The sequence below is a fragment of the Ictalurus punctatus genome, chromosome 11 (genome assembly GCF_001660625.3).
Source record: "Ictalurus punctatus breed USDA103 chromosome 11, Coco_2.0, whole genome shotgun sequence".
Lineage (NCBI taxonomy): Eukaryota > Metazoa > Chordata > Actinopteri > Siluriformes > Ictaluridae > Ictalurus > Ictalurus punctatus.
In genome coordinates this window covers 5,066,737-5,091,830 of record NC_030426.2, presented here as the reverse complement: position 1 = coordinate 5,091,830, position 25,094 = coordinate 5,066,737, and the positions used below count along the sequence as shown (strand labels likewise).

The following is a 25,094-nucleotide window of genomic DNA, read 5'->3' as shown; positions in this document are numbered from 1 at the left end:
CAAGCAGACCTGCTGAGTGAGCTCGACATATGGCAGCATTCAGCCAGTTCCTTCCCTGTTGTCTCGAGTTCACCCGGGCACTAGTGCGAGGGAGACCCATAAGGCGAGTATGGCAGCCTGCCAACCCCTGCAGACAGCCAGGGGAACCCTTAGCCAAGGCGGTCCCAAGTTTTCAGTGTTCTCTGGTCAGCGAGCTGTCACAGGGCAATGAAAAATCTGATGCTCCAATAGAATGTGGAATAGTTAACGTCACTAAAAGACCATTTGGCAGCGTGGAAACTACTGCCAAATGTGTCTCCATGGAATCAGTCTACCGTAGAAAAGGGTTACCGGGTCCAGTTTATAGCTCGACCCCCCTGGTTCAGAGGTGTGCTCACCACAGTAGTCAGCAGACCAGAGCCCGACATTAGCACAGGAAGTAAGATCCCTCTTGCACAAAGGGGCCATAGAACATGTACCCAGTTCCCTGAGGGAGGTTTACCTCGTTCCCTGAGCAAGTTTTTACAGCCATTATATCCTGGTCCGCAAAAAATAGGAGTATGCGGCCAATTTTAGATCTGCGTCATCTGAACTGTACTCTTCGGAGATACAGGTTCAAGATGCTGATGCCCAAAGTTATCGTTCTACAGATTCAGGTGCATATTTCCACATAGAAATATCGCTAACTTTATCCCCTCGCACCTTCACAAAGTGCATGGATGTCACTCTGGCTCCATTGTGAATCCAGGGCATCCGTGTACTAAACTACCTGGACACCTGGTTAATTCTAGCACGATCCACGGAACTGGCGGTTCAACATCGAGATGTTGTTCTCGCCCACATGAAGAGCTTGGGGCTCAGGTTGAACCTCAGAAAAGTATGGTTTCTCCAGTGCAGTGGACAACTTTTCTAGGGGTTATAAGGATTCTACTACGATGAGGGCATTTGTATCCACAACATGTAGGGTCAATCCTATCAACACTGAGCAAGATAAAGCTATTACACAGGAGACCGTTCAGTGGTGGCTGAGAAGTTGGGGGTTTCGTCCAAGGACAAAATGTCTGAGAATAATCATTGTCACGCGGCTATGCCTACATTCTCTGAGAATTTGAGTGTCCCCGGTTTCTAGCCTTGGGTCACACTCTAGGGGTGTCTCCTTAGTGCAAGACGGTAATGACAGACACCTCCCTCACGGGCTGGAGTGCAGTCTTAGATAGCTGTCCAGCTCACGGTCTCTGGTGCGGCCCTCATCTGGAGCGGCATATAAATTGCCTCGAAATGTGATGAAGTCCATATGGCGAGGTTTGGCCAAGCAAGACTGCATGTGTTCGCCTCCGAGGAGACAACACATGGCCCGCTGTGGTTCGCCCTCACTCCTCCCGCACAATTAGGGCTGGACGCCATGGTGCACATGTGGCCGAGGTCACATCTGTATGCTTTTCCCCCATCGCTCTGCTCCCACAAGTTCTAGCGAGAGTTCGCCAAGACATTCTATGTCTGCTGCTAGTAGCACCTTATTGGCCAGCTTGAATATGGTTCTCAGAGAAAATATCCCTGCTAGATGGCAGTCCTTGGGAGATTCCCATCCGCAGGGGTCCACTGTAGAACTAGTGAATTGTGCAGTAGCTACAGTCCTGGAGTTCTTACAAGAACATTTCTCAGTGGGGTGGGCTCCTTCTACAATCAGGGTTTACGTGGCCGCCATTTTGGCCAGCCACGCCCCTGTTGATGGAGCCTCTGTGGGGCAACATCCTCTAACTTCGAGGTTTATGCATGGTGTCAGGCGGCTGAGGCCCATCTGCAGACCGGGCATACTTTATTGGGACCTTTCTGTGGTCCTGGAAGGTCTGTCAGGTGCCCCATTTGAGCCCTTAGAGTGTATCTACTGTCTCAAGCCGGAGGGCTGATTTATAACCCTCGGCCAGAACTGTGGAAACTGTGGGTCTGGACCCTGAGGGGCACCAGCTCATAGATTCTGGTCTCACAACTGAGTTTGTAGAGACCATGTTAAATGCTAGAGCACCATCCACAAGGAAATTGTATGCACTCAAGTGGCAGCTTTTTGTCTTGTGGTGTGAGGAACGTCAGCTAGACCCAGTGAACTGCACAATAGCCACAGTCCTGGAGTTCTTACAAGAACGTTTCTCAGCGGGGTGGGCTCCTTCTATAATCAGGGTTTACGGGCCACCATTTTGGCCAGCCATACACCTGTTGATGGAGCCTCTGTGGGGCAACATCTTCTAACTTCGATTTTCATGCGTGGTGTCAGGCGACTGAGGCCGGTCCACAGGCTGCGCATACCTTCCTGGGAACTTTCTGTGGTCCTGGAAGGTCTATCAGGTGCCCCGTTTGAGCCCTTAGAGTCAGCCTTTGAGAAGCTTCTGATTCTAAAGGTAGCTCTTCTGCTGGCCCTGACATCTCTCAAGTGAGTAGGAGATCTACAAGCTCTCTCTATTGCCCCTTCCTGCCTTGACTTTGCCCCTGGATTAGCCAAGGCCTTCCTGTATCCTATGCCGGATTATATTCATAATGTGCCTACATCAGCTGCCCACCCTGTGGTGTTGCAGGCTTCCTGTCCTCCTCCATTCCCCACACCAGAACAAGAGAGAATGCACCTGCTGTGACCAGTAAGGGCTCTCTGTACTTATGTCCACTGCTTCGGCCAGCTAAGTTGGAGCAGCTGCTGGTCTGCTTTGGTGGTGACAGTAAAGGTGATGCTGTGTCAAAGCAGCGCATCTCTAATTGGATAGTGGAAGCAATCTCTATTGCTTATGAGGCGCGCGGTCTCGCTACCCCTCTGGGCATAAATGCTCATTCCACTAGTGCGGTCGCCTCCACGAAGGCTTTGTCCAAAGGGGTATCCTTACAGGATGTGTGTGCTGCTGCAGGGTGGTCTATGCCACACACATTCATTCGTTATTACAGCCTGGATGTTCATTCCACGCCGGGCTCAAATGTCTTGCAGTGACCCTCGGGCTTGGGTCTTTTTGAACAGGCCGTACCCTCGGTATGACGGAGTGGGTATTCCCGTTCCCATAGTGTTATGCAAAACGCAACGTCGAAGCTCCCTTTGAAAGGGAACGTCTAGGTTACGCATGTAACCCTGTTCCCTGAGAAGGGAACGAGACGTTGCGTAGCTTTGTCATACCAGGGCAGGCCTGTGAATTGCGTCTTCGCTTCAGATAATAGAGGCTGATGGCGCGGTTCACAGGTGCCATATTTATATCACGCGACGCGCTTAATTGCCACGTCACCTGATCGTGGCAGGCCTATAAAGAGGCGCTCCCATAGTGTTATGCTAAACGCAACGTCTCGTTTCCTTCTCAGGGAACAGGGTGACATGCGTAACCCAGACGTTTTCCTTGGCCAACCTGTTCCATGTCTGGTTATTAGTACACCAGTGGTTTCTTTCTTTTTTAGAACATTTCAAATCGGCTATGCCCAAATGGTTGTGCAGTGGCTCTGATAGATTTCCCCCCTTTTTTCAGCTTCAAAACAGCTTGCTTCTATCCCGTAGACAGCTCTCATGATGGTTTATCCTTTTTAACAACAAATGCAGTCTTCACAGGTGAAATCTAGGGCTCAAACCAAGAGTAGACATTCAGAGCTATTGATTATTTAAACAATCAATTTAACAGGGCACACCTGGGTGGCAAGAAACACCTATCGGTCACATGTTCTTATATTTTTGAACACTTGAAAAAATGGGTGAGTTCAAACAAAAGGTGCCATGTTCTAAGTTGCTTAACACATCTAGATGTAAATATGAGGAAATGAAAGCTGAAATTCTGATATTTTGATCTCAAAACCAAATGTCCTCAATGTATAGCGAAAACAATAGAACTAGCCTTTCTGTTCCTTTCTGTTACTTTCAGAGGGGATAACAATATATGTCTATATGTTAGACATGGTCACCCAATTGGACAACCAAATATGGTCTTCCTGAAACAATGCTTTCTATTTCATTTTGCCCACATGGACCGGTAAGGGCCTAATGTGGGTAAATCTCTTGGGACTTGGGGTATTTGCACATTGGTGTGACATACCTTCAAAATTAACTGCTAATCCTAGAGGTTCACATACTTTTGCCACTCACAGATATGTAAAATTGGATCACTTTCCTGAATAAATAAATGATCAAGTATAATATTTTTTGTCTCATTTATTTAATTGGGATCTCTTTATCTGAATTCTCAACAAGTAGCCTTTAAATCTTTGCCCAAGTCAAGAGCTTTAACATTATGAGTTTATGGTCAAATAAAATATCCATTTAAAACAATTACATGCTTGGGATCAAAATAACACTAGGCTTTCCAGTACATTACTTTGTATCTTAAAGTTTCTTATGCTCTTCAATAACAATACTTTTATATTTTCAATTCAGTAAGATATGCTTTTGCGTCGATTTTGATGCTCAATCAGCTTTATAGCACGCATCACGCATCTCTCTCTCTCTCTCTCTCTCTCACACACACACACACACACACTCACTCACTCACTAACCCCCATCTAACACCCCACTCCCCCGAGCGCGCGCACACACCACCCACATGATAACATCGCACTAACCAAAGTCCCAACGATCCACTTCTAGAGACACGAAAACGGAATAAACTGATCCATAAATCATGAGTGTGTTTTTGTTTTTCCTAATTCTGGTGTTTTGCCGCGATGCCGTTCAAGGTAAGTACTTTTTTTGGTCCAAAAAACTTTCAGACTCTAATTTGGGTTTTGTTCTTGTGGCTTCGACCTTAAACAGTCAGAATATATTCAGCTAGAAGTTTCTTTGTTTGTGTTTACTTAGTTGTTATTTATTTATTTTAAAAAGGACAGTGTACATTAACATTCAACATTAACATCAACATTCATAAATGTAAATGTACAACAACAACAACGACAATAATAATAATAATAATAATAATAATAATAATAATAATACCAGAGAAATATAGTTAAACATGTTTAGTGTGCTGGAAAAACAATCAGAAGATATGATGATATGATATATCATTTATTGAAAAGTGTGTGTGTGTGTGTGTGTGTGTGTGTTGACGACTAACTGACCTGGCACTGGTCAGTTAAGAAAATAAAGTTTGCAGATCCAAAGGTCGTGTGTATCTAAGGCCCCTTGTGTAGTTGATATCTCCAGCCATTCTGTCAAGGGAATCCCAATACCCTGTAAAATGATCAGGCCTAGTAGAAATCCAATCCTCAGCTGATTGAAATGTATTTGGAGTTCATTTTAACTAGCAAGTTAAGACAGATTTCAAAACAGTGACATTTAGCATGCTGAGCCTTACTGGTAAATGCCTGGTAGACACCTATTAACTGTTCAAATTCCACAGTCGTGTTTTTGAAAATGTAAGTGTTTTAGCTCATGATTGGTAAAAAAAAAGAAAACAAAAGAGAGAGATCTGGAAAAATTAAGAATAACTGGGAAATTAAAGCAAATACCGTAAATATGGTTTGTGAAAATGGTTTTGGTTTCAGTCATTGTTGCGTTCTCAGTATAAGAAAGTATAAGTGAATGAATAAATAATCCTGTTTTATTTACCTTTAAGTACATTTAACACGTTAGTGATTAATTGTTTGCAAGAATTGGGCGATATGACAAAAATATCATATGACGATACTTGAGGATATTTCTACGATACACAATGCGTATCATGACATATAATTTAGCCAACAAACGGTCTGCAAAGCAGGAGTAAAATGAACAACAAAAAAAAAGGTTTGACGATGCTTTTCTTTAATGCCTACAAAAACAAAGACGAATGTTTTTTAAAATTATTTTTATGTCAAATCAATGACATCCATTCAGAACGATTTAAATTGTAATAATTAAAAACATTTTTTTTAAAAATACATCACCATACCAACGATATCTCAGAAAAGTGTATTGTGTAATCATTTATCATGAAATTGATGTGATATCGAGGCACGTTCGCCTCACACCTCCAGGGTCGGGGGTTCGATTCCCGCCATGGCCCTGTGTGGGCGGAGTTTGCATGTTCTCCCCGTGCTGTGGGGGTTTCCTCCGGGTACTCCGGTTTCCTCCCCCAGTCCAAAGACATGCATGGTAGGCTGATTGGCGTGTCTAAAGTGTCCGTAGTGTATGAATGGGTGTGTGAGTGTGTATGTGATTGTGCCCTGCGATGGACTGGCACCCTGTCCAGGGTGTACCCCGCCTTGTGCCCCATGCTCCAGGTTCCCCGTGACCCTGAAAAGGATAAAGCAGTATAGAAGATGGATGGATATGATATCGATATATCGCCTAGCCATATTGTTTCTTAATTTACCTTTAATCATTGCTAATCAAATAACTTTTTCCTGACTATGAAGCAGCGACTTTAAATCAAAATGAAATTATTCTATTCAGAACAAAACAATTATTCATTTCATATCATATTGTTCTGCAGGTAGCTGGCTACTCATTTATCATTTTTGCTGTAGTAATTCTGTATTGAGCTTTCTAGGAAATATATGTTCTGATTGTGTGTGTGTATGGGTGTGTGTTAACAGTGCACCGCAGTGCGCTGAATGATTTCCAGCGTTCTGAGGGAAGAGAACTGGTACCATGGAAAGCTGACCGTGTCACTATACTCCCTGGAATCACACTGGAGGAGTGCGCCAAACGCTGCTCAGAGAGCCTCGACTGCAGGTCCTACAGTCCCACAATCTCAAATCTCTCTCAAATCACACTTATTTTGAATTTCAACCAGTGACAGATAATTGCTGGAGTCATACGCACGTACATAAACATTTAAACATTCAATCGACTACATTGAACAGTACTATGATGGAAAAAGAAGCATAAATTTGAGCTGACTTCTGTATAGTGTGGGACATATGGATTAAATAAATAAATAAATATAAGACAATTTAATCTTACATCTGAAATAATCACTTGAGTAATAACAAATTATATATATAAATAAACATTTTAGTAAGTATAAGCAAATCAAAAGTCTGCATCCCCTTAGGATTAAATATTACGAAGAAATTAAATTTTATACCATCAAGATATCATGTTTACTGGATTTCACAATTGGTCAAATAATGTATGTTAAAGATGTTAATAGTGAAAAAAATTTTAAATCATTTTGCATCTCCCTAATTGTGTCGCAGACAGGACAAAGCCGTTTTTAATGAAAGCTTTCAACCAATCGAATGGAGCAGAACCTTAAACAAGCAGGTCAGACGATCCGTAAATTAACATAAACTATCGAGACTAAGCAAGAAGAAAACTAAATAAACTAGGGCCAAAACCAGTGAATCAGACACGCAGTGAGAAAGGTTCAGAAACTTTGTAGAGAGTAATTTGGAGTGATACATTCACTGACTGTTTTTGAGTCGCGGGTATTATACAAGGTGTCTGTGAAATTGCAAACAGCCATTCTTGAAGACTGGGGACTGAGAATGGGGATAGGTACACTGTGAGTCAGTTGGCATGTCTGGGAGAGAATCTGCCTCTGCCTGTGATATAAATAGTCTCCAACAACTTAAATTTGATACCTTGTATATTTAAGGAAAAATATCTACTACGTCCTTACATTCATGTGCTAGTTTTGTTGTAGAGTACCTCATCACCTCATGACCGTTCATCGCTACACTCCCAGCAGTGTGGACATTGCGTAAGAAGAGTAACAAATCTCATAAGTGCCTAATTTCAAACTTTCCCAGATTTTAGTATTCAGAGCAAGATGGCGAGCTTTTTGATCTACCAGGCCTTGATGGAGTTGCATGATGGACATGATTAATACCCAAATTATTTGGGATTGGAGCATCTTCAACAAGCACTTAAGCCAACGGAAATGCACACTGTGCAGGCTATGAGAACGCTGGCTACAAATGACCTTCCTATGATACTGCATTGTCGCAGCAGGGAGTGAAGTGAGCAGCCAACACAGATGCAGGGCTCTCTAGGGATAAAAACAAAAGAGTAAACTCTTGTGCTACATTGTCATGGCAGGAATACGCGGCTTGGCCCAGTGTTAGGGACAATGCAACAGCATTGTAAAGTGCAGAACTCAGAGCATCTTAGTACAGCTGCCTATGGAGATGAACTATAATGCACTTTTTGTTGCTGTTTCATTCTCTAAACTTGAATAATTAGCCCACCTTGGCAGAGAGTGCTGCTAGGCCACCATTCAGCATTCTGAAGCTCAGAGTTTAACGCAACAGTGAAGCTCAGCCACTGTAGTGAATGCACCAAAGGTTGGTATTAAGGCTGCCTTGGCAAAACTAAACCTGAATTATCCACTTGACACAGCTGATCAAATGCCTAATCAAATTTAAGAGTACATACACCGAAAGCAATTGACTGGGGTATTCCAAAATGTATATTTTTTAAATGCATGTGTTTAAATGTGCATTGAAGCTTGATAAAGGGGAACACAAACTGTCTGCAGTGGCAGATCAGTGCACCATCTTCTAGACTTCTCATCACTAGTACCTGGGTAGGTCTTTGGCTCAAAGGACCAGAAAGAATTAGACAATCTCCTCTTGTCTGAAACTAACTAAACACTAATAATGATAATGTGGGGTGAGAGTTTTAGAGGTTAGTTACATGCTCACGGAAGAGGTGGGTCTTTAGCTGTTTTTTGAAGATAATGACAGATTCTGCTGTCCGGATTGAGATTGGAAGTTCATTCCACCGCTGAGGGACGGTTGGTGTGAAGGTTCTTGAAAGGTACAGGGTATCAGTTACATCCAAGCGGGTTTTCTTTGAATGTAATACTTCCACACTTTTCCATTTACATAAAATTATATAGTCTGAAAAAAAAAAGCCAGTGTATTAATTTAGTTCTCTAGCCTTGAAGACATATGTATGTAAGTGTGACATCATTACTCTAGGACCATAGAGTGAGAAACATACTCATATGAACAGCCAAGATATTGACAGCCTGGGCTGTTAGACTGAAAAATATGTGAGATGTTAGAAGCATCAAGATCAAGCAGCAAGAACACAAGTGAGGAGGAATCAGTAATGAAAATTACAGGTGCATCTCTAGTTCAGCAAATTGGTTCTAAACAACAGTCATTTTTTTGAGACTGTAATACATCATTACTCAATCAAGTAACAGTGGGGTTTTTTAAATAAATTGAACTTGAGTAGATTTCATGGGGATTATGTTTTAATCTTCAAGTAAATAAGAAGTATTTTATGTAAATGTAGAGATGTACTTTTAGTATTGTTACATTCGACTTTGAGTTTCTGCCACATTTTTTTCTGTGACTGAAAATCAAAGTATGTACAAGGTGATACACTAGCGTGTTTTTTTTTTTTTTTTTTTTTTTTAATTCAAATTTCAGTGTAATGTAAGAATCTCCCATTGAATTCTGGTATACATTCTAAATACGTTATTGTTTGTGTGAGGCTATTTCCCCCTCGTTCTTATTAAACCGCAGTATCAGCACTATTTACGAGCAAGATATTTTAATGTATAGGGAGCGCAATATCAAGTTGGAATGAGTTTGTTATGGGTACTCGGAAAAGAAACATCATTTCTGCTTTTTTCTGTTTTCTGGCTTTATCTTATAAAGGTAAAGTTAAGTCTGTGGTTTTGTTGCAGGAATATCCTCATTTGACTTGATTTTTAAAAAATATAACCTGTACAATGGAATTACATTCACTTGTTTCATCTACAAGCTATTGGGCATGCCAAACTTATGATTTTTGTTTTGTATTCAAGGGCTTTCAACTATGTGTTTCGTCCATCTGTAATCTGTAAGCACTTGCCCTGGGTGGGCAACAAGGACAATGCAAAGGTGAAGAGAAATGTCAACTGTGACCTGTATGAGATGAAAGGTGAGCTATGCAGCCTAATGATTTAACGCTAGTCATACGATAAGAGCTTTCCTATGCCACTGATGTGTTCTTTTGCTGCCCAGTTTATATAAGGAAGTGCATTATTGGTAATGGAGAGGACTATCGGGGAGACGTATCTAAGACCAAGAATGGGCGGACATGTCAACAGTGGTGGTCAAAGTTTCCTCATGATCACAGGTAGGAAAACACAACATTTAAAGTACTGAGATGAAATGATTGCAAATTGTAAACACAATGTAATATGAGAACATTTAATGTCTGTGTACAATTTCTATACTGTGGATGATGTGTTAATACCTTTGGAAACAGATATACTCCTTCTTCCACTAATGGTCTGGAGCTAAATTACTGTCGTAATCCAGATGGGGACAGCATTGGACCCTGGTGCTACACCACGGACCCTGAGCACAGATATGACAGTTGCAATGTCCCCCAGTGTAAAGACGGTACAGTCTGCAATTCACAGTCATGTGTGTCAATTAGAAAAAGCTAGAAAAGTGGTCAGATCCATGGAGTTTTCCAGCTTGCATTATTCTCTGTAAAATGATTTCATTATTGAAGTAAATTTAAAAGCGTGTGCTTCTATCGTGTTATCAGATTTACATTGCTGCAGTGCCATTTCTCCTCAAGTACAGCACGTGTGTATGTGTCTATCTGTAAGAGGTGTGTATTACCTGTAATGGAGAGGACTACAGGGGTCAGGTTGATCGCACAGTGAGTGGAAAAGAGTGCCAGAGATGGGACCAGCAAAATCCACATCAACACATCTATCAACCAGAAAAGTATATAACATTACACACGTCACTCTACATACTGTGTTCGACACCAATTATGTTGTTTCAAGTTTAGCCGGTTTTCACCTGCAGCTAAATGCTATACCTTTATTTACTTCCCTAATCTACACCTTGCTTTTGGTTCATTTGTAGCAGTCTGCTGATGTACATCTACAGTACATATAGTGTATATATAAGCGCAGACCATATATTATTTTATGATATATGTTGCGATGGTGTGTTAATACACAATATACAACATTGATAACCATAGTATATTCAGATAACGGTGCATTGAAATATGAGATAATGATCCTTCTTGGACTTCAGATACCCAGATAAGAGCCTGGATGATAATTATTGCCGGAACCCCGACGCCTCCCCTGTGCCCTGGTGTTACACCACTGACCCGGATGTTGAAAGAGAGAGCTGTGACATCCGCAAGTGCTGTGAGTCTTAACACAACCTCAACATATTTCCATGTTCACATAGCTTCAGATATTGCACAAATCCAAATAATTCCACAGACCCCCTCAGTACACATTTATTTTATGAACATAATTAAATAATAGGCACATTGTTTGAATATACGTACAATATTCTTGCTATTTATTGATGCCATAAAGCTTTTTAATCACTCAAAACTAAAATTAATTTGATTCAAATGTAAGATTTTTAAAATTATTTAATTACTTGAAAAATTAAACTACGTAGGGGTAGCACGGTAGGGCAGTTGGTTGCATTGCCACCTCACAGCTCCAGGGCCCTGAGTTCGATCCTGCGCTTTATTTGTCTATTAACTGTCTGTTTTCCCGTTCTTCACATGTCCCTGTGTTTGTGTGGGTTTCCTAAGGCTTCTTCAGTTTTCTCCCACTGTCCAAAAACGTGCTGGTAGGTGGATTGGCTACACTAAAATAGACTCCAGATAGACTCTGGCTCCACATCAGGGGCGGCTGTGGTTCAGATAGTAGAGTGGGTTGTCCACTAATCGTAGGGTTGGTGGTTCGATTCCCAGCCCACATGACTCCACATGCCGAAGTGTTCTTGGGCTAGATACTGAACCCCAAGTTGCTCCCGATGGCAGCTCTGCTACCATTGGTGTGGGTGTGTGTGTGAGTGAGTGTGTGTGTGAGTGAGTGAATGGGTGAATGAGACACAGTGTAAATCACTATAAGCGCTATATAAGTGCACCATTTACCATTTACCTCAACCTTGACCAGGATAGCTTAACCGGGCTGTTTACTGGGTATAGTACTCTGGGATACCATAAAGGGGAAGATGGGGATGAGTCTAAGAGCCCTGACAAAGTGTCCCAAAAGGACCATCAGAGGCGTATCTACAGGGCAGGCAACTGCCTGGAGAGTCAGATACTAAGAGGACCCCTGAGGGCTGATCATTTAAATAATCGGAAATGTTCATATTAAATTAATGCACAGCAATGTCTCAGCAACCCCGTTAACCCTCTTGCTTGAAGACTCGTTTATGCTCCTGCACCCCCCTTTCACACTCGAGTCCTGTGAGCTTTAATTCCAAAAAATTAATTAGAAAAATGAACCTGAATCAGGAAGTCAGAAGCGCAAGAGGAGAAAACAAGACGAGGAAAAGAGGAAACAGGACAGTTGTAAGTGATGGAGAAAATGACGAATTAATTTTTTATTTTAGCTTAGTGGTTAGCACGTTCGTCTCACGCCTCCAGGGTCGGGGGTTCGATTCCCACCGTGGCCCTGTGTGTGTGGAGTTTGCATGTTCTCCCCGTGCTGTGGGGGTTTCCTCCGGGTACTCCGGTTTCCTCCCCCAGTCCAAACACATGCATGGTAGGCTGATTGGCATGTCCAAAGTGTCTGTAGTGTATGAATGGGTGTGTGAGTGTGTATGTGAGTGTGCCCTGTGATGGATTGGCACCCTGTCCAGGGTGTACCCCATTTTGTGCCTGATGCTCCCTGGGATAGGCTCCAGGTTCCCCGTGACCCTGAAAAGGATAAGCGGTATAGAAGATGGATGGATGGATGGGTATTGGTAATAGTTAGCTAGGGTTACTATAGTGTTTTGGGTAGTGTTAGCAGTTCTTAATGTGAGCTGAAATGCAATAGGTACCAGGAATGATGCGCACAATAACGGCGGCACCGCTCGGCAAGTACCGGTACTGTGTCTCTTGCTCCGGCGAATCAATACTTTACCGTAGTTAATATATTAATTAGTACGTTAGTTAATATTAGTTAACATTAGTTGAAGATGGACATAGGTTTGATTTCTTATTTGTAAAACACACTATGAAGCTGTATGAAATAAACCCTTTGGGTGGGTTGCACCAATAAGGATTAATCTTAAATCTAGATTAAATCAAGGTTTATCTAATAATTCTGTTGCACCAAGCTTTAAACCTTCTTTAAAAATGAGCAGGCTTACATTTAAACCATCACTTTAATTCTGGATTTAACTTCACAATTAACCTGGATTAACTATAATCTTGTTGCTCCATCACTTTAAACTCAGATTTAAATTTCAGTTAGGGATTCAATTTAAACTTGCCATTGAGGAGGTTTAAATTGTCAAAATGGCAGCACTTATTTGGTGGATTGGAGAAAATGAAAGAGTTCCTCACAGAAAAACAAGGGACTGTCTCAACCCTGTTGAGTTTTATGATGGTGCTGAACAGGTACTGATTCAGAATGGAAACTGTGATTAGATTAAATCAAAAGATTGAACCTGCAATTAGACATGGCACTGATCGAAATGCAGCCACGCCACCCATGCTCCAGCTTTTAATAGCCTTGCGCTTTTACACTGCTGGTTGTTTCCAAATGGTGGATGGGGACCTCTTTGGAGTACATAAATCAACTGTGAGCAGAATTGTTGGAAGAGTCTCGGGGGCAATTGCAGCCTTCCTGCCCCAATAGGAGAAACATCTGCTGGATTTTATAGAAGAGCTATAGGAGTTATAGGAGCAATTGACTGTACTCACATTCCCATTCCAAACCCAGGTGGAGAAAATGGAGAGCTGTGTCGCAACACCACCGGTGAGAAATGTGTCCCTTTTCTCCTGTGCTGCATCTTTTTTCGCTTTCGATTTGAGGTTTTTCCAGCAGGCTTTCAGATTAGTAACATCTCGCTTGTCTTTAATCCCCACAGAAGCATTCAAATCAGCGGTTAGCTGGACCCAGGCGTCTTGTTTCTTTTTAATTGTCACGTTATCTGTCTTTTGTCTTCGATTTTTGTTCCATATTGCTCCATTAATTATAATAAAATTTTCATGGCTTGTAAAATTTGAGCTTCTAATAAGCTGCGCAGCCTGCTTTTCTCAGCCTGTATCGGTTATGCGAAAGAGCCGCTAATAACGACAGTTCAATTTTTAAAAAATTCTAAGTTTAAAGTTCACGAGCCCTTTGAAGTGAAAGATTTACATTGGAGAATTAATATATTTCCACGTTTATGAAATCCGTATGCACTGCCGCAGTGTTGTCAATGGCGAATCCATCACGATGGAGAAAATGAATCGTAAATGGAGGTTTTAATCGCAGGTTAGAATTCTAATCCCCGATTTGTTAATCTGTGTTTAAAATTAAGTGGTGCAACACAACTCGATTTAAAATAAAGCCCAGATCAGCAAATCCTAGATTAGCTCTAAACTGTGCTTAATTTAATTCTTATTGGTGCAAATAGTTCAAGCCTTTAAAAAAATTTATTATTACAAAAAATAAATCTTTATTACGGCTTGATTGAACATCAAAAATCCAGTATCTAAAAATATCAGAATAAAGAATTTATAATACAGAAATGTCGAGCTGAGAAGAGCTCTAATCAGATAATTAACTCAAAACACCTGCAAAGGTGTCCTGAGGCTTTAATCTCAGTCTGGATCAGTACACACAACCACAATCTCTTTTCAGATGAAAGTAAATGTTGCATTTCATTTGGAAATCAAGGTCCCAGAGTCTGGAGGAAGAGTGGAGAGGCACAGAATCCAAGTTCCTTGAAGTCCAGTGTGAAGTTTCCAGTCAGTGATGATTTGAGGTGCCATGCCATCTGCTGGTGTTGGTCCACTGTGTTTTCTCAAGTCGGGAGTCGGTGCAGCGTCTACCAGGAGATTTTAGATCACTTCATGCTTCCATCTGCTTACAAACTTTATGAAGATGCTGATTTCCTTTTCCAGCAGGACTCTGCACTTGCCCACAGTGCCAAAACTTGTAGTAACTGGTTTTCTGACCGTGGTATTCCTGTGCTTGACTGGCCAGACAACTCGCCTGACCCGAACCCCATAGAGAATCTACGAGAGACACCAGACCCAACAATACAGACGAGCTGAAGGCCGCTATCAAAGCAACCTGGGCTTCCAGAACAAACACCTCAGCAGTGCCACAGGCTGATCGCCTCCATGCCACGCCGCACTGATGCAGTCATTCCTGCAAAAGGATTAAAGCCCCGACCGAGTATCCAGTGCATAAATTAATATACTTTTCAGAAGGTCGATATTTCTGTATTATAAATTCTTTATTGAAATATTCTGATATACTGTATTTTTGTTGTCCATGAGCTGTAAGCCATAATCAAGATTAAAACAAAAAAGGCTTTAAATATTTCACTTTGTGTAATGAATCTAGAATATATGAACTCCACTCTTTGAATTAATTTACAGGGAAATAAACAAAACTTTTCCACGATATGAATTTTTTGAGATGCACCTGTATATGAGATCATACATATAGTAAACATCAAGTTTTTACTCTTTATGCTGCCATAAAAGTTTTATTTGTGCCTTGTCAATAATGTTTTTGCTCTTATTTTTTACAGTGTCTGAGTCAAAATCAGCATCAGCAAATGGAGGTATTTTCTTACTTTTTGTAGTAGTATCTTCATGGTGAATAGAGTTGCAGTTGCCTTGCACTAGCTTGCTATAAAGGGCTTTGTAACTATTCTTACATATCTGATAAAGGTTGCTCACATTTATCTCTTGCAATGACTGCAAATGTCGCAATTACCACTGGAGTGATTTAACCAGTCATGCAGTAACTATGGTATATATGTGCCCTCCACTAAATATTGGCATCCTTGGTAATAATGAGCAAAGAATGCTGTGAAAAATTGTCGTTATTGTTTAACCTTTTGATCTTTTGTTCAAATATTTTTGTGAATTATTTGAACAAAAGATCAAAAGGTTAAACAATAACGACAATTTTTCACAGCATTCTTTGCTCATTATTACCAAGGATGCCAATATTTAGTGGAGGGCACATATATACCATAGTTATAATGTCAAAAAAAACCTTAAAATATAGGCGTGCAACAATTATTGGCACCCTTTTAGTCGTCACCTTTAGTGTAGTATCAGTGTAATAGTGTATTGTAGTACTTGGGAAAGTATTTATCTCTCTTCTGTCTTTCTGTCTTATTCTACACTTTACTGCATATTTCAATGAATTAATTTCCTTGTCCTGTATATTTCTATATACTCCATTGCAGATTTGCAGATTACTATTTGCCTCTCTCTCTCTCTCTCTCTCTTTTGCTCTGTCCCAATTTATTTCTCTAGTGGAGGCTCCAAAGCGACGTTCTCGCTCCAGCTACACCACAAACTGTTTCCGAGGCCGTGGGGAGAATTACAGAGGCAAAGTGAACGAGACGACTTCAGGCATCCCATGTCAGCGCTGGGATGCACAATCCCCCCACGAGCACCCATTTTACCCCCACACTTATGAGTGCAAGTAAGTAAAGGGATAAGTGCGAGTCACTCAATTTTCAGTTTTCTAATGTTGCAAAAATGGAACAGTGCTGAAAAAGAGATTTAATAATGTTAAACTATTATAACTATTTAACACAGAGATCATGGGAAATTACAGATTATTCTATAGCAGAGGTTCTCAACCTTTTGTAACTAAAGCCCCTGACCCAAGCGTCCTCTATCATGAGGTACACCCCCCCCCCCCCCCCCCATATTGGAGGGGTCCTGGTATAATGATTATCTATTCTATATAAAATCTATCTACATATAACCTAATCTATAATCTGTTTTTGATTGATAGATGGATAGATAGATGAACATGAATGATCAAAAATGTTTCTGAACACTATAACTCCTTTGAACAAGAGAACTAGATTGTAATATCGTTTACTATTTTCCATGTAAAACGTGTTGCATTCCATTCGTCTTGCATTCTAAAACCATTCACATATGAATGATGTGAATTGGGATGAAGGGCGCGTCTCGTTATCCATGACATTGTTAAATCGCCGGCTCTCAGCCCCTCACTGAACAGAGCAGACATAGAGAGAGGTGTGTGTGCAGCGGGAAAGCAAGACCTCGCGCTTGCAGGATAGTACTGGCGACATTTGAAAAGTTTCTAAGGTTTGTTCAAAAAGTTGTTAGATTTGTTATTAAAGGGGTCTGTAAAGTGGCTAAGTTGGCAACACTGGTCTGCACTGACAGCTAGATAAAAGTCAGACTAAGCTCTGCCTCTCCCCAGCAAAAAGAAAATGCAGAGGGAGAGGGAATGCGGGGTTTTTCATTTATGCACATCCTATTAGAAAAGCAATAAAATACACCGAGTGCACAAATGATGCCCTATCTGTTTTTTTTTTCTTGAAAACAATTTGCGCCTCCCTTCCGATCTCTCCGAGCCCCCCGGGTTGAGGACCACTGCTCTATAGTAAAGTAAATAGCTTTGATGCTATTCCTTCCATGTGTTATTTGAACTCACAATTCTCAAGGGTCAGAACCAGGCCACACCCTCTGTCTTAGTTTAAGGTTCAGTATCAGGGTGTAAGAAAATGGAAATGAGATATTAGAAAAAATATCAGGTTCAGTAGGACGAAATTTTCTGAGCTAATGTTCTGAGCAACTTCCTCAATTACGGGCATTTTCTGTCCTGACTATTTGTCTTGTATCAGGGGACTGGAAGAGAACTACTGCCGTAATCCAGATGGTTCTGAGGCTCCATGGTGCTTCACATCCAGAGCTGAGATGAGAACGGCCCTCTGTCTACAGATCAAACGCTGTGCTGATGACATTGAGGCTGAAGGTGTTAGAGCTTAGAGCCCCCTGCTGGATCTTAAAGGAATACTTCACCCAAACTGTCTTGTGTGTTTATAGTGAACAAAAGTTAGCAGGAACCAATTACCTAATCAGCAATTAGCTTTTTGTCTGAAGTGCTCCTTTAAGGTTTTGCCATTTTTATGTCATATTCAGAGACACTGTAGTGCTGTTCATTGACAAATATCCATCAACATTAAAAATCAAAATCAAAAATCCGTTTACTTTTTTTTTTCCAGATTGCTACAATGGGAATGGAAAAAACTACAGAGGTATTGTCCGTAAAACACGGAAGGGCATCCTCTGTCAGAACTGGAACGTAAACATACCACATAAAACTAAGTAAGACCAACAACACAAAACCATTAACTCACTCATTCACCAGGAGTAAATTAAAAGGTCACTGATCTGTTTGAAGTTCTGCTCCCGTTGCAACTATTTGAGGTATGACTTCTTGCTGCTTTTTGTCCATGTGGATCGTATCCTTACTGTATGGATGTAGGATTAACCCACAGACACACCCAGAGGCCAACCTGACAGAGAACTACTGCAGGAACCCAGACGGAGATCTGCACGGACCCTGGTGCTACACTTCTGACCCCAAAACTGAATTTGATTACTGTGCAATCAAGCAGTGTGGTAAAAAAAACTACAACTTTTTGTCTTTTTGTCTATCATTTACTCATTTTCAAGTAGATTAGTCTTTGCTATGTTCTCATCCATCTCATAATGTGGCCTTTTTTCACATCTTTCTAGAGTCTATTAAACCAGCAGCCTGCATGCTAAATTCAGTCCATTTAAATGCTTCAAAAGCTCACGTGAGGCAGCTTTGGGATTAAAAACAATGCACTATTATTAATATTATATGGTAATATAATTTATCCTATAGCTATGCCAACCGTATAGAAAATATAGACAGTTTGTAGAGCAATCTGTTTTCCTCCTGTGCAAGTGCAGTCTCTGTGGACCACCTTCCCATTTCTTTAAAACTTTTTTTTTTTTTGCTTTTTATTCGAAGCCCCTTGAGATCCCTCTCTAACTAGAGGCTCTGGAGCCAGAATCATTATACCCTGTATATTGACATCCCTGTACATGTAGCAATACCACAATCACAGTGACTTGCTTAGGATCTGGTGAAATATGCACTTGCACTATGCACTTTTACTCACCTGCTGCGGAAACATGTGTCTTAACTCAGTAACTCAGTCCTCTAAGGATGCTGTGTCCTTTCATGTCATCATAAAGTCATTCAGTCAGCAATAGCCATCAGTTAAGTTCAACATGTTTTTCTCTATTAAAAAAAAACCTGCCAGTTCCAGCCAGAATGGACTCAAAATGCTTCCTTTAGTATTTAGTATTTAGCCAATTCAGAGAAAGCATACTTACATAATGGGCTTGTTTTTCCATAATGAAAATAATAATGATCACACAATAACAGGTTTTCATTGATGTACTAACCAGTCTGTTATATAATATATTATAGGGCAGTAAAATATTAGTAGTGTTTTGGCTCAAGACATCGCATGATTTTCCATTTAGCGATGAAGTTAAATAGCGCTGGTCTGATCAGTAGTGGTTCAGAATTATAAAGAGTAACTCAATGTTTCACACAGGATCACATCTTAAAATGCCTCATATGAACATTTAATGTTCAGTATTTTACTGATTCATGTCCTTTTCGTTTTTTTTGCAGCCGGGGAGGATCCACCTATCATAATGCCGCCAGGTTAGTCACTGACGCTTTGTCTTTTATGATGTTGTGCGTATATTTGCGAAAAGAAACATTCCCAGTGGACGCCTTTGTGTACAGTATGTGTGTTGTGGTGTTTGTTTACGTATGGACAGCGGGTGTAGAGTTTAATGAATGTGGGAAGCGTGATGACCGAATGAGAAGCAGGCTGAGGATTGTTGGTGGCACACCAGGAAATTCTCCATGGACAGTCAGCCTAAGAGACAGGTCTGCTTTCCTACTTTCCTCATTATGTCCAGCCCAACCCCTCATCACCTTCCCTGTCCTCGATCCTATTACATAAGCAGTTTAAATGACAACTCTCTCTCTCTCTCTTGCTCTCTCTGGACAGGAAAGGAAAGCATTTTTGTGGAGGCTCATTGGTGAACTCAAAATGGGTGATCAGCACTAAGCAGTGCTTCTCCTCTTGGTTAGTGTATACCATTTTTCCCAGAAACACAACACACCTGACTTGTAACACTGTCAGCACACTGATTATTGCATGTTTGTGTGCATTTGTTCATGTGTGTGTGTGTGTGTGTGTGTTAGCAGTTATGTAGACCTCACAGGGTATGCTGCAATCATGGGCACCGTGTACCGGGACCCAAAGGAAGGAGAACCTGACTCACAGTCCATTGCTCTGAACAAAATCGTTTGCGGGCCTTCAGAATCACATCTAGTCCTGCTACAGCTAGAAACGTACCGTTCAATTTTATGATGTTTCACAGCTAATGGACAAAATAATCCTGAACATGCGTCTCTCACGTGCCTCTCTGTTTCTTTCTCTGTTTGTTCTCTTAGTCCTGCAGAGTTTAACGAGCGTGTGTCACAAATATGTCTTCCTCCTGAGCGCTACATTGTTCCAGAGGGAACCACCTGTGAGATTGCTGGCTGGGGGGAGACCAAAGGTGTAACACCATGCAATCTTTCCAGATCTTCCCTAGATTTTTCTTTTATTTGATTTTCAGCTGCATTTTTAAAAAAAAATTTATTATGATGTCGACTCTTTTTCTTTATCTCTTTTTAAAAAAAAAAAAAAATCTCTATATGTATTTTAGGAACGGGGGATGAAACAGTGCTGAATGTTGCTCAGATGCAAGTGCAGAGCAACAGCGAATGTAACAAGTACTTCAAAGGGCGTGTGAAACAGAACGAAATGTGCACTACGTCTTTTCATGGTGGAGTGGGGGCTTGTGAGGTAAGTTTTGTAATCTAGTGCACAGTTCCCTAAAATTGGTCACTGACTTTTTTTTTTCTCTCGCTCTCTGGTCCAGACCTAGTCGTCAGAATAAAAGACTCATTAAAGATATTTTCTGCAAAAACAAAAAAAATCGCTTGATTCTTAACACTGTGTGTCGTTACCTGGATGATCCACGGCTGTGTTTATGTTTTGTGAGAGTTGTTCATGAGTCCGTTGTTTGTCCTGAGCAGTTAAACTGCCCACTGTTCTTCAGAAAAATCCTCCAGGTCCTGCACATTCTTTACTTTTCCAGCATCTTCTGCATATTTGAGCCTTTTCCAACAGCGACTATATGATGTTCAGATCCATCTTTTCACACTGAGGACGACCGAGGGACTCGTACACGACGTTCACTGATGCTCAAGAAGGCAACACGATACATTAAGAGCCAGGGGGGTGTAAACTTTTGAACAGGATGATCGGTGTAAATTGTTATTGTTTTGTTTTCTGAGAAACATGTAAATATCTTATGTAGCTTCTGAAGGGCGGTACTAAATGAAAAAACATCGATCTATTTTTTTAATGTTGATTTACAGTACATTACAAATGGAGTGTGGAGTGTAATTTTTGAAATTGCGACAGACTTTTACTTTGGAGTAGCAAAGACTTCTCGCTGCCATTTTTATGCTGTTAAACTTAATATTTATTTTATCATGTAATACAGCTATGAGAGCACACAGAGCATCAGTGAACAAGCAAAACATGAGGGGTTTTTTCAGGCTATTAGCAATCAAATTGTTTTTAGCGTAACCAAACTAAAAAAGAAAAAAACATAACACAAATGCGACAGCAATAATAAATACAAACACTGTGCGGAAAAAGTATCAATATTAGATTTGATTCTAATGTATCTTTCAGGGAAGAAAAGAGGTTTTGAAAACTATTTGGAAATTTTGTGGGACAAATAATTAAGAGCAATGACTCAGGATGTACTCCTTTGTTATTTCATATGTGGGAAAACATACAAACACCTAATAACTGAGGTAGACTGCATGTTATATTCAGTGTGAGTGAAATAGCATACTTTAAACGTTTAAAATGCATACTTTAAATCTGCTTAAATTATGATCATTTTTTGTTTAATGGGGACTCTTTCAGTTTTGGCTTATTCTGTAGAAACTTTCATCATGCATTTCCACTGAATCTGACATGCAGGATGGTTTGGGTTTTTGGGTTTTTTTTTGCAGCTCTGCATTTTTCAAAGTTGGTGACTAAAGATTGTGAAATGAGTAAGTGATGTGTATGGTGTGTATCTCTCGCTATATCTCTCTCTCACTTTCTTTTAATCAGAAAGACTATGGAGGCCCTCTGGCATGTCAGAACAGTGACTGCTGGGTCTTAGAGGGAGTCATCATCCCTATGCGTCGCTGTGGACACCCGGGACAACCGAATATCTTTATCCGTGTATCGATGTACGTAGACTGGATCAAGAAGGTCATGGAGATGGCATAGCTGGAAGGAATCACTCACCCTGCATTACAGTGTATTCAATTTAAGCATTTGCAGATAGTAGGGGAAAGATATCAGTTCTCTGCTCGAGTCAAATCAAATCTAGATTGTTAATAATTACAAATGTATGTAAGTAGAGTAATCTTCAGCAATAATAAATTACTAGAGGAGGATTAAATGATTGCTGTACAAGTTGTACTCAAGGTTATGTTTGACAAAATGTTTATGAATGTACTCTATATAGAGAGGAATATACAGTCCTCTCTGAAAGTATTTTTTTTTCTTTTGCTACACATTGAAGACAATTGGGTTTGAGATCCGTAGATGAATATGAGGTGATAGATCAGAACTTCAGCTTTCATTTCCAGATGTTTACATCTTGATGTGTTAAAAAAAACTTGGAACATAGCACCTTTGGTGGCAGACCACCCAGTTATTAGGTGAGCAAAAGTATTGGAACAGATAGTCTTAAAGTAAATTAAAGTAAATAACACTTATTATTTGGGTGCATATCCCTTTCTTGCAATAACTGTGTCTAGCTGGTGACCCACTGACATCAAACTGTTGCATTCTTCTTTTGTGATGCTTTTCCAGTGTTGAAGCACAGCTTCTTTCAGTTGTTGTTCGTTCCAGAGGGTTTCTTACAGTTTCAGTTACATTTATATAGCGCTTTTCTTGACTCTCAAAGCGCTTTACATTGTATGGTGGTGAGGTTGGGGGGGGGTCTCCTCAACCACCACTAGTGTGTAGCATCCACCTGGATGATGTGATGGCAGCCATAGTGCCCCAGAATGCCCACCATACACCAGCTATTAGTGGAGAGTTTCTCCCTTCAGTCTCCTCGTCAGCAGGTGAAATGATACTCAGTTGGGTTAAGGTCTGGTGATTGACTTGGCAAGTATAAAACCTTCCCATTTTTCCCCCGTGATAAAGTCCTTTGTTAAGCTGACAGTGTGTTTTGGGTCATTATATTGCTGCATGATGAAGTTCCTCCCAATTAGATTGGATGCAATTCTCTGTATATTGGCAGTCACAATGTTTCTGTAGACTTCTGAATTAATTCTGCTGCTACCATCATGAGTTACATCATCAATAAAGATTAGTGAGCCTGTTCCAGAAGCAACCATGCAAGCCCAACCTATGACATTACCTTCAGCATGCTTGACTGATGAGCTCATATTATTTTGGATCATGAGCAGATCCTTTCTTTCTCCACATTTTGGCCTTTCCATCACTTTGGTAGATGTTAATCTTCTTTGCAAATTCTAATCTGGCCTTCTGATTCTTACTGCTGATGAGTGGTTTGCATCTTGTGGTGTGGCCTCTATATTTCTGCTCTCAAAGTCTTATTTGAACGGTATATTGTGATATCTTCACCCCTGCCCTGTGATGGTTGTTGGTGATGTCTCTGACTATTGTTTGGGGGTTTTCTTCCCAGCTCTCACTTGTTGTAGTTTTCCTTGACCGACCTGTTCCATGTCTGGTTGTTAGTACACCACAGGTTTCTTTCTTTTTCAGGTCATTCCAAATTGTTGTTGGCTATGCCCAAATGCTTGTGCAGTGGCTCTGATAGAGCTCCCCTTTTTCTCAGCTTGCTTTTCTTCCATAGACAGCTCTTTGGTCTTCATATTGGTTTATCCTTGTTAACAAGAAATGTAGTCTTCACAGGCGAAACCCAGCACTCAGACCAATAGTAGATATTCAGAGCTATTCGTTGTTTAAACAATCAATCTAACAGTGCACACCTGGACAACAAGAAACATCTGTCAGTCAAATAGTCCAATATTTTTGATGACTTGAAAAATGGGTGAGTTCAAACAAAGGGTGCCATGTTCTAAGTTGTTTAACACATCTAGATGTAAATATCAGGAAATGAAAGCTGAAATTTTTGATATATTATCTAATATTCCTCTTTTGAAACCCAAATGTCTTCACTCTGTAGCAAAAACATTCAGAGGGAATTGTATATGCTTAAGTCATGCTTATCTGCTTATCTAAACATACATCTGTAAAGTACATTTTCACTTGCTAAAACCTATTTATCCTTTATTTGTTAACATTAAACATAGTTCTGAGAATTTGAGGAACACTTCATTTTGTAGCTTCTGTTATGGCTACAACTGCAAAAGTCTCAATAAAAGAGCTTCACTTTTCAGCGTCTGTTTTTTCGTAGTTCATATGCTGGCAACTGTTAGCAACATGGTAAATGGTTCCTTTGTGAATCTTAGTCTTTATACAGTGAGTTTTATTGTAAAATAACTGCTGAAATAACCTCATAAACTGTTAGCATGATGGATGTAATCAGTTCTGTGATTTTTAATCTCAAACAGCCAAGCTTTAATTTTATTCATGAAAACTGCACATCAAAGGCAATACAATGAGCGTAGATAATAGGTTGACATTGTTTAAAGGTTTGTCACATATTTTTTTTATGCCTTTGTGGTCTTTGTATTTATATTTTTATACTTAACAAGAAGTTTGGAGGAGGTAGATGAGAAGATATTCCTATTTACCACACCTGTATAAGAAAGTAAGAAAAAAGTAAGAAGGATACCATTATGATTCATCCATGTATGCACTCAGAAAATCCATCCATCCATTTTCTGTACCGCTTTTCCTTCAGAGTCACAGGGAACCTGGATCCTATCCCAGTGAGCACTCGGCACAAGGCGGGGTACACCCTGGATGGGGTGCCAGTCCATAGCAGGGCACAATCACATACACATTCACACACCCATTCATACACTATAGACACTTTGGATATGCCAATCAGCCTACCATGCATGTCTTTGGACTGGGGGAGGAAACCGGAGAAGACCCCTGCAGTGGTGGTGTGAGGCGAACATGCTAACCACTAAGCCACCGTGCGCCCTGCATTAAGAAAATGTTTGTTAGAAATCATTTATCAATAGTGACAGTTTGGCAGAGCTAATGATAATTGACTGCAATTTAGACTTTGTCTTGAAACGTTGAAATGTACTTGAACTGTTAACCATCATATTTAGGTGAGAACACTACTTACATACAGTATGTTACTGTGGTTCACACCAAGGGCGGTGTGAAGCACC

The 25,094-nt window shown here is 40.6% G+C and overlaps 1 protein-coding gene across 3 annotated transcripts; it reads left to right on the top strand.

Moving 5' to 3' along the window:
* The first annotated feature begins 4,496 nt into the window (after positions 1-4,496).
* mst1 (macrophage stimulating 1) lies at positions 4,497-24,179 on the top strand. Of its 3 annotated transcripts, none has more exons than XM_017480387.2 (20): positions 4,497-4,662; positions 6,502-6,640; positions 9,675-9,790; positions 9,874-9,988; positions 10,121-10,257; positions 10,473-10,593; positions 10,915-11,033; positions 13,566-13,601; positions 15,373-15,405; positions 16,112-16,283; positions 17,467-17,597; positions 17,848-17,950; positions 18,111-18,247; positions 19,302-19,334; positions 19,454-19,565; positions 19,690-19,767; positions 19,890-20,036; positions 20,139-20,245; positions 20,396-20,535; positions 21,868-24,179. In XM_017480387.2, the coding sequence occupies exons 1-20, from the start codon at positions 4,608-4,610 to the stop codon at positions 22,027-22,029; spliced, it is 2,193 nt and encodes a 730-aa protein (XP_017335876.1). In that variant the 5' UTR covers positions 4,497-4,607; the 3' UTR covers positions 22,030-24,179. The 3 variants fall into 3 exon arrangements, with proteins under 3 accessions (XP_017335876.1, XP_017335875.1, XP_017335879.1); XM_017480386.3 differs by having other exon boundaries at positions 19,887-20,036; XM_017480390.3 differs by lacking the exon at positions 13,566-13,601 and having other exon boundaries at positions 4,498-4,662; positions 19,887-20,036.
* The last annotated feature ends 915 nt before the right edge of the window (positions 24,180-25,094 follow it).

Bases quoted from the DNA above. Each gene is read 5' to 3' on its own strand.
- mst1 (XM_017480386.3), top strand. From the start codon at position 4,608: ATGAGTGTGTTTTTGTTTTTCCTAATTCTGGTGTTTTGCCGCGATGCC. The intron at 13,602-15,372 runs GTGAGAAATGTG...TATTTTTTACAG, and splicing joins GCTGTGTCGCAACACCACCG to TGTCTGAGTCAAAATCAGCA. The intron at 19,768-19,886 runs GTTAGTGTATAC...TGTGTGTGTTAG, and splicing joins AAGCAGTGCTTCTCCTCTTG to CAGTTATGTAGACCTCACAG.